We start from the raw sequence: 10,359 nt of genomic DNA on the forward strand, positions 1-10,359 counted from the left end.
AATGAATGAATAAATTGTATTTTAACAGAAAAAACTTATGTAAGAAGAAGGCTTTGCCAAGACTTAACGAAGTTACCAAATTGGTTGCCAATGCTACAACATCTTGTCATTTGCACAAAAACAACACAAATAATATGTGTGGAAGCAGTCGTTCTTTTGCTTTGATCTGCCACATCAGAGTCAATGGATCACCATTAGAATGCCAAACTCAGATCAAAATGGCAGCAGAAATTGCATTTTTCAGAGAAATACAACTTTTGAATGAGCTAGAAATCACAGAAGGTGCGAGCGAACTTCACGATTATAATTTTTTATTGGAACGGATAAGATGATTTGAAGGATGGCTGTAGTTCAAAGCTGATTCATGACGCGAGAGAATATGCTGCGTTTTGCGGGAAATATGATAAGCAGTTCAAGGGCGTGCAATCCTGGATTATTTGTGAAACCAGTGCAAGATACAGAAGCATTTCAGCTCCTTCGATCTTGAAGAGGAAAAAAAAATACTTGAAGAAAGCAGGGGGAAAAAAACATCCAATGGGAGGAGTTCCGAAAGAGAGAAAAATAAAATGAAAGACCAGCGGTGATATTAATGCCGAAATCAGGCTGGAGTATCTTCTTGTTTGAGTTTGGATTTTTGATTTGAAAGCGTTACTCAGGAACAAAAGCAAATGAAACTTATCATGCCAAGAATAGAAATTCTTTTTTAATCATTTCAATGCTGCCTCGCCTCTTCTTTTTATTCAAAAATAAATAAAAATGGAAACCTTTTGCAACGTATGTGCCTCATTGGACAGCAGCCTTCATTTTAATTTCTAACAGTTCGAAAGCAATTGGCCAGAGATTTTGCGATGGCACGACTGAGATCGAGAAGGGGAGGTGCTTTCGGCTGCTTATTGGAAGAAAAAGCCAAAATAAAAGAAAGACATATAATGGGAAAAGAAAAATTGAAGGGAAGTTTTGAGAGGTCAATGAAATTGTGGATTGCGGCCATTTGAAGAAGAAGCAAAGCGGTTAAATGGATTGTTGAATCAAGAGATAAAGACAAATTTGATAGGCATACTGCAGAAAGTTTAATTTATAAATTGATCTGAATTGGAAATTGAGCAAAGAGTCCAGCAAGTTGATGAGATGGAGCAGCAAGCAACTCGATGCCCAACATCAAAAAATACTCAAAAGAAAAATAATTCGAAAATAATAATAATTATTATAATAGCGATGAAACTTTCAACAAAACACAACAAATGAATCGAGGATATTCCAACAACTGGCGTGCAGCATCTCGGCTGCAACAACAGAATTTTCAACGGTTTTTTTCACCTGTTTCAGAATTGACTTTTCTTTCACAATAATTGTGATCGTTTCATTCATATGCATGACTTTCCTTCTTTTTTGATTGGAAGTGTTCTGACAGCGCTTCGTTTTTAACTATCAACTTCATTTTTCAAAACAAAAGCTGTTGATTTGCACCTGCAGATTGCTGCTGATCATTCAAATACCCAATGGAATGCACTGAAAGATGAATGACCTGATACTACTATATATCTGGCTATGTTTTGGCGAATTTGTAGTTTCAATCTCTTCAAAGACTTGATTTGAAACATTCTTGGGAATTGTATCATTTTGAATCCTATGAGCGAACAACAGAAAATAAGCATTTTCCTGTTAGCAAGGCTCATGAGTGTTACTGAATCGATGAATCATTAGGAGCATGCTTGCTTAGCAATTGTGTTGTGTGTTTCTGTGTGTTGTTGTTGCTGTTGCATTTGATGAAGCAGTGGCAGATTGGGGAAGGAAGCTGCCACGATATCCATAATCTGTGTCAGGCTCGAAGTCGACAGCATCAGACATTGTGAGCATGACAGCGCCTGCAGGGAAGTGCTGAATGAAGATCCTCTTGAGGCTTTCGAGCGATGGTCTGTCTCCAGGTGCACGCGACCAGCATTCCTTTGCCACGCTGGCAAAAGACGAACTGCAGATCCTGTCGATATTTGGCCTCTCCCCATTCACAATCTTCTGCCCCGCCACCTCTGCCTCATACTCTCCAAACAGGATCTCCAGCGTCAGACACTCCCACAGCATTATCCCAATCGAGAACACAACTGATTCCTTTGTTGCTCCCATCTTTTTGTTGATCAGCATCTCAGGTGCCTTCCACCTCATACACTCTTTTCTATTGTCATCCTCATCCTCAAATGCTGATGATGGCGGTGGCGAGTCTTTCCCATTTCTGTTCACAGTGGAGCAATCAGATGTTGATGTGACAACGGTTGATGAAGAGATGGATGAAGAATCTGAGTCTGAAGAAGAGCAATCGGAATGAAGTGCAATGCAGATGACCATGTGCTCAGAGAAGAGAACAATGTGAGGGCTGAGATTGGCCAGCGAAGAGAGTTCATTTTCTTCGTCTTCAAAGGAGTGAAGCGCAAGATTAGCCGCCCAGAACAGGATTTGGGCAGCTGTCATCTCTCTTTCTTGCAGAGTGTCAATCGCCATCTCTTTCTTCTCATTTCTTCCATGCAGCAGCATGAACAGCGAATCCCTCAAGTCCACAATCAGCTTCTCATGGGGAGACGAACATGCCATTGCATCCACCAGATTCGACATGGATGATGTTGTGGGACACAGATCCTCCCCTCGAACAAATGTTGAATCTGTGTCTGAAGTGTCTGTTGTTGAGGTGGATGAAATGGATGGAGAAGGTGTTCGCTTTCTTGTCTCTTCTTCAACCTTCTCCAGTGCCCATTGAGGGATCTTGTCTGAGTCTCTCCCCAGAATGTATTCGGTTGATCCACTTTCACTCAATAAATGCTCTGATGATTCAGAATGCCCCAAGCTTTTCGCATATACTCTCTTCTTGATCCTCTCTTCGTTCTTCTTCTCAGCCTCCCTCTCTGCTCTCCTCCACTGCTCCTCTGGTGACATCTCCATCGTCACCATCTCAAACGCTTTTGGATCCTTTCTGATGTTGTCATTCACAATCTCTCTCAGATCTTCTGCTTCATTCTTCACCTTTCTCCACCGAATGGCCAGAACAATTGAAACAGCAAGAACAATTAAAAGAATTATCGCCATTACAATAACTATTATTGGCCAAAGTGTTTTTCCTTCTTTTCCTTTTTCAACGATTCTTTCATCTTCTTTTTGCGCAATCTCGCTCCTGTTCTTCAAAAGAAATTGTGCTGTAGATGCTGTAGCATTTAGGCTTCCAAACAGGATGCTTACAGCCACTTCTGTGGTGTCAGGTACCGAAGTCACGATTGAGGCTGGGATGACTGCATGGATTTGTGTTTCATTTTCAAAGAGTTCTGCTTGCAGCGGATATGTCTTGAGTTGATGGAGGGAGCCGTCGATGGAATCAATCTGGAGGAGCAGGTGGCAGGGGAGGAGTAAAGAGCCGATGAGATCCAGAGAAAGTGCATCGCCTTGGATATGTGAGTTAACTGAGTGCAGCTGTGGGATGAAGAATGGGGAAAGCCTTTCTGAGGCCAAGCCTGCAAGCGTGCAATCGTCTCCTGCAATCCACATTGAGGTGTTGGGGAGAAAGCCATCTCCTCCCTTGAGGCTGATGATGTTCAGGAGTGCGTTGTGTGAGCAGATAACGTTGTTTCTGATGGATGGGTATCCAGCAGCGTTTGGATTGTTGCCAGAAAACATCCCAAACTGAATAGAAATGTTTCCGCCAGAGATCGACAGTCCTCCCTTGGACGAATTGGCGATTGTGGTGTCTTTTATTGCTCCCGAGCAATTGAGAAGATCGATCATGGAGCCATTCCACTTGCACAAATCTTTGAATGAATCTGCATTGGATCTGAGTTGTTGCAGGTCAGTTTCTCCATCAAATGCACACGAAGTTATGCTTGCATTGGATTGGCCAGATAAAGCAGAGATGCTCCCTTTATCTGAGGGAGAGACGCATTTTCTGAATGAGCAGTTCTCCAATTCGAGCGATGGTGATGAAAGTGAAGCAGCCATGCAGCATGGGCCCATTGAATCTCTGGATATGTTTTGAAACGATGATTGCCTGATACTTAATGAGGAATTTGCATATACAAGGTTCACAGCACAACCATTTGTCAACACTGTTTTTGTCGATGACAGATTGTTCATCTCGACATTTGCATCTTGGCATTCGATGGAAAGCAAGGAGCCAGACAGCACGGATATGGCATCAAATTCGGAATGATAGCACTGGATGTTCAAGCAAGCACCAAAACCGTCTGAGGAAAACACAATCAAGCTTGTTTTGCTCTCAACATTTCTGACTTGAATTTTTTGGAGCTGGGAATCTTTGCAGTTGTGAAGGATCAGAGCGGATTGTTCAAGTTCACAACTGGAAATAAGCACCTGCAGCATGGAGAGGTTCACCAGATTGCGGAAATCAAACAAGATATCAGAATTCACATCAGAAATGTTCAAGTTCATAAATGAGCAATATTGTCCCCCTTTTGCTGCTACGCATGGAGAACCAAAATGGAGGGAAGCAAAAGTGCATTCGTTGATCAGCAGCCTGCCATTCTCCACGAGAATGATAGAGCAATTCAACCTCTTTTCAGGATAATCATTCGAAACATCTTGGGAGAAGAGTGCATCTGTAATTGACAAGCTGCCATCAGTCAGGGATAATAAGCTGGAATATGGAGAAGAAAACGCGCCTCCGAACATGAATTTCAGAAATTCGATTTTCACTCTGGATGCACACGTGAGAAGGCTGTTCATCCTGCTCTCAATGCTCCTGTTCAGGAGGATTGTCCCTCTGTCTCTTTCCTGTTCCAGCGACTTGATCGAGACATCATGGATGCTTGCTTCTCCAGAGACCAGAGAAATCTCGTCAACGAGCAAGTTGCTGTAAACAGAAGGAATGATGTGAGACAATGCAACATTCAAGGAAGAGCAGGGCGCATTGATAGCTCCGCACTGGCGTGAATCTGAGGTGTTGTCGGCTGAAGAAGAAGCAAATATTGTCTCACTCTGATACACAATCACGAGGAGCAAGAGATCTTGCTCGTCAGCATAGTTTTGTGCAGTGCATCCCCAAATGGCGAGCTCCTGGTTGTATGGTGGCCTGAAGTCGAGCTGGAATAGCTCGCTCCTTATTTGGGATTCCACATTGGAGCATCTCACATATATGTCTCTTCCTCTGAACGCCTTGTTCTCCAAGAATGTGATATTTTTGAAGAGGAAAGGCAGCGAGCTATCGCTTGCAATTGATGAGCAATCCAGAAATATTGCACCTCCCCTTCCAGTCGCTGAGCAGAAGCACTCCGAGATTGTGGATAAAGTGCAGCGAAATAATGCTTCTTCATCTAACCTCATGGTTATGCATCCACCGCTCTCACTTTGGCTGCTTCCACAGTTCTTTATGGACGTGTTTTGGGCAGACACGCTAAAAGGCTGGCTGCCAGAGGAGCTGATGATGGAGGGTTCAAAAGGAGTGCTTTGAAGAAGCGAGTGAAGGGTGCAGTATTTGAGTTGCACTGTTGGGCAAATGTCTTCGTTGATTTCCTGTGTCATTGCTGGTGGCATCACTTGCGGCAACACTTCCACAATGCTTTTGCCCATGAGTTCAACATTACCCGTAGAGACATTTGATAGGATAGAACTGCTTCCGCACGATGCAATGAAGATGTGACCTTCGCATTTGATGGACTGAAATGAGCAAAGCGACAATTCACAAGTACCAGAAAAGCAGGCAACGACACAATAAGGAATCGCTGTTCCAGAGGTGCTGGTAAACAAGCAACTTTGAGCAGAGAAAGCTCCAGCAGCAGTGCTTATCAAACATGTTTGGCTCCATCCCGAGCCATGATCACAACAGATATCGATGCTCAAGAGGGAGCATGCGCCAGTGTTTGCCAGCACAGAGTCAGTATGTTGCTGCTTTCCTGGCTGTGGTGAAATGGCTGCTGCAAATATCAGAGCAGAGTGAGAGTCAATATCGGAAGAGGTCAGAGTATTGTTTGAAATGTCGACTTCGCAATCCACTTGAACTTCATCGACGACGAGGAAAATACTCATGTTTGCTTGTGCTGGATTATCTGAAGCACAGAAATGCTTCTGGCCATACTGCATTGTTGCGCATGGCTCGCTCTTGCTCCCGCAGCGAAGAACATCCCAGCCGCTGTTCTTGCTGAGATAGATTTCTTGAGAAGAAAATCCAATCAGAAATCTGCACAGATCGAAGTTTGCTTTTGTGGAGTCGCTTCCGATGAACAGATTTGTATCATCTGTTGTCTCACTCACTTCAAGCGCTAAAGACTGGTTTGTGATGGAAACATTTAGGTCTGATGAAAGAAAGAACATGTTTTCCCCGTGTTTTGCAGAGCACTGATCAAAGGCCATCTGCTGGAAGGAGAATGCATTGGAAGCCGAACAGTCAAAATAGATGCCTCCTCCTTTTCCAGCCGTTTCACATTCAGCGCAGCATTTTGTGAATGTTGCGTTTTCCATCGTAAATTGCCCTTGAGCTTCAACAACAACTTTCATCGCGCCTCCCTCGATGCTCTGAGTGCTTTTGACATTCGTGACATTCCAATGGGAGCACTCAACACAGCTTGAAATATGGGATGAAAACAGCACTGCACTGTTTGCATTTGCATGGACCATCCCTTCAAAAGAACATAAAACAAGAGATATGATCCCACTGCTCGTTGTGGCACCATTCAGGAGTTTTGCTGCTGATGATGGAATCGCATGGATAAGAGGATGATTGCCGATATCTGTGTTCTTCACATTCAATGAAATGATTGTTGCTTGAGTGCTCGTGTCGCTCTCACACACGGCTATGGGCGCGTGCTGAAGGCAGTCTGAACTTAAGGTGCAGCTGTAGATATTTAGTATTCCTCCACAAATCTGAAACAACCAGTAACCCATCTGGCCAAGCTCGCCTTGTTGCATTCCGAATGAGCAAGATTTCATTGTCAGCATGCCTTCAGAAGACAAGAATATCAAGGCTTCGATCTCAGTATCAAATGAAGAAGGAAGCAAAAAGTGGATCAATTCGACGGACACATCCCCTGTTGAAGCAATCACTTTTCGTGTTGAGGCCTGCAGCGACTTGATGCAAGTGATTTCGGCTTTTGAAGTGTTTGATGATTTCAAATCCAAATTATGCAATGTCGTTTCGTTTTCAATTGTTGCTGAGGCAAGAACAGCTACTGCCTTTGCGTTTTCTTCGTCCAACCTCTCCACACAGTAATTGAGCGAGTGGCACGGATAATCCGAGAATCCACACACCACAGTATCAACACCGTCATTGCTCCTAACATGGATTGTTTGCCCAACATCCTCCAAAAACAAAACCAACGGAATTGAATGCTCATGGTCAGTCCCAGTGAACCCTTGCAAACTGTCGAAGGAGCTGTGCCCCAGTACATAGGCAAATGGAAGTGTTTCGTTAGAAATTGATTCATGGAGATTTGGTGATTGGACAAACAAGTCGTTTCCGTGTTTCGCTTTGTTAGGCTTTTCCACAGAAAAAGAAGGTGTCTCAATTGTTAATGAAGCATCTGAATGCCCAAGATCCAGAAAGATTCCTCCTCCATATCCCACATGGGAACCAAAAGGTGCTTCACATTCTTCAAAGGAGCATGATGAAATGGTTGCAGAGCATGTATTTTGAAGTGAGAGGAACAATGCACCTCCTCCATTTCCATCTGCAACCACCCTGCAACGCTTAAAGATGCAATTGTTTATTGAAGTTGAAAATGTGCCTTCTGATCTTTCACACCATGATGCACTCAAACATCCACCATTTTGTGCACATTCGATATCTGAAAAAGAAGTGTTCGAAATATTGATGGATTTGCAGTTGGAAGTTGCAAAAGCGCATCCTTGTGAAAACACAAACCGTGTCACATTTACGGACTCTATTGTCACATATCCATTTTCAGCATTAATTAGAGGTTGAATTGACGGCTGATTCGATTGAGCACTTTTTGTGAAAGAGCATAATTCCAGCTGCAGAGAACCAGAGGATCCGATTGTTATTGCTGATCTGTTAAACACACAAGCAAAAGAAATCCTTTTTGCATTCAGCGAACCATTGCCGACGGAGATGAGATGATCTGTGAGCGAAGTCTCAAGGGATTTTATTGTTGATTTGCCGTTTTCTATTCCGCTAAGAACGATATTCCTCCAATCAATTTCAATTATGTCTTCAACAAATACTTCTTCGCCCATATACACATTTTGATTCAGTTGTTCTCTCCACCTCGTCACTCCATATTCCACCGTTTGGCATTCCGAACCAACTCCTCCACAAGTGTTCACATCGTTTCCAGAATTGCTTATGTGTATTTCTGACTGGGGAGATGGAAGATATGAGTCATATGCAACACCGTCATCATCTCCACAACTCAAAGCATATTTAGCACATTGAACAACTTTTCTTGTAGCTATTGAGTAAGAAAGACAGTGCAAAATCTGAACTGTGTTATTGTCCAGGCTATATCCATTTCCGATAAAAATATCCGCACCATGTGATAGTTTCTGCACTGTATTGTTTTCAAACAGGCAAAACTGAATTTCAAGACTCTTATTATTGATATTATCTGAAGCGTCAAATCCTCCTGAGCCTAATGGAGCATCCCCTTTATACAAATGACAATTCGATATGACAAAATCACTTTTGTGATGTTGAAGAAATACAGTTCCAGCATACCTTAATGTTGCTCTGCTGCATTTGAATACAGAATTATAAATCGATCCGCTTCCTCCATGATACCATGCAACACTTCCTCCATAAGCTGCTGAGCAGTTTTCAAATGAACAGCCAACAATAATTGAAGATCTATTTGTTATATGAGTGAATGCGCCTCCAATTGGATGCGATCCCGTTCCTGTGCATTTGGAAAAAGAAGAATTTTCAATGAAACAATCACTTCCATTGCTAAAAACAGCACCCCCATATCCATATGTTGAGGGAAATGTATCAACGCATTCTGAAAATAGACATTTTTCAACAGTGAGCTTGGCATTTTCGCTTACCGCAATTGCACCTCCATGAAGAGCGCTGCATTCTGAAAAAGTGCATTGTTCAAATTTTACATCACCTTCTGTAAATGATTGTGTTGTATTTGAATAATTCTTGTGAGAATAGGTGTTTAGAGAACGAATAAAAGAAGTGTTTGTGGAGGAGAAATCACCATAACCTAGTGAACCTGAAATAATCACTCCATAAAACGGACAAATGCAAACAGTGATGAAGCAGTTTTCTATTTTGCTTTCTTGATTAGAATGCAGTTGCGTTGAGCGCATGTTGTTGTTTTGAGTGGAAATATTGCAGAAACAACAATGTGAAGCAGATGAAAATGATAAATTGATATCTGCAATGAATGGATTTCCGAATGAGGTTGAAAACGATGAAAACGTGCTGAAAGAAATGAGAACTGATCCTGTTGAAGAAATTGAAGAGGATCTTGTTGAGACAAGAGAAGGCAAAGCACCACTTTGCAATGTGTTTATGACGGAAATATTAATCAAATTGACAATTCCATTTGAACACTCAAAAGGAGAGACAGCAAGCATTGGAAACAATTCCAGATGGCAATTATGAATTAATAGCTCAGATATATCACTTTTAAGCGATATGGAAGGGGTGCTTGTTTGAACAAGAATTATTTCTCTGACAAACAATGAAGAATTCAGCAAGATCATTTCTCCTCTCACACAACTCAACTTCATGCTTTCATATGTGTTTGATTTCAAACAATCATCTTTTTTGAATTGACAAAAACAGCCAATTGTTGGAGTATTATCTGTTTCAGAAAATTTTTGGATATCATTTGTCTCTGATGAAGATAATTGTATTTTGTTTGACGAAAAAATCTCTTCATTTTTGAAAGAAGATGAAATGGCAGTATCGTGTTGATTTTTGAAGGCATTTCTTTTTGTGATAATTTGAGAAAAGATGTTTTTATTTGTTACCTTGCAATCATCTGCTGAAAAGAAACAGTCCAACAAAACAACAAATATAAATAATGTTTGTTGAAGTGTTTTATTCATTGTGCATAACGTGACTTATGGAGGCTATCCGAATTGTTTTGTACAAATGTGATGATAATGGGTGTTTAATCTAGAAATAATTTTGGTACAGTATTCTTTCATTAATGACAAATTGAATGATTTGTTCCAAACTTTTTCTACAATCGTATGATCATAATTCTATCATTATCGTGCAATATAAAATATAAAAAAAATAAAAAATCGAAAAAAATCTTTGACAGAACTGTGTGGAACAAGATTCATAAAACAAAAAATTTTGTCCCTTTTACAAATTGGAAGTCATCAACACAAAACAAAATGTGATCAGATTTCTGTGAATATAGTCTTAAAGAATTTCTGAATCATTGGAAAAATATG

The 10,359-nt window shown here is 41.4% G+C and overlaps 1 protein-coding gene across 1 annotated transcript; it reads right to left on the reverse strand.

The window, feature by feature from the left end:
• Positions 1 to 1,060: 1,060 nt before the first annotated feature.
• MONOS_11491fu15753 (putative Protein tyrosine and serine/threonine kinase) lies at positions 1,061 to 10,355 on the reverse strand. Its single transcript, XM_067864025.1, has one exon. It carries the CDS (start codon positions 10,000 to 10,002, stop codon positions 1,717 to 1,719), a length of 8,286 nt encoding a protein of 2,761 aa, XP_067728610.1. The 5' UTR covers positions 10,003 to 10,355; the 3' UTR covers positions 1,061 to 1,716.
• Positions 10,356 to 10,359: the final 4 nt, after the last annotated feature.

This window comes from Monocercomonoides exilis (genome assembly GCF_001643675.1).
Source record: "Monocercomonoides exilis strain PA203 chromosome Unknown scaffold19-1596985, whole genome shotgun sequence".
In the NCBI taxonomy this organism is placed as follows: Eukaryota; Preaxostyla; order Oxymonadida; family Polymastigidae; genus Monocercomonoides; species Monocercomonoides exilis.

Coding starts and splice junctions, on each gene's coding strand:
- MONOS_11491fu15753 (XM_067864025.1), bottom strand. CDS start 10,002: ATGAATAAAACACTTCAACAAACATTATTTATATTTGTTGTTTTGTTG.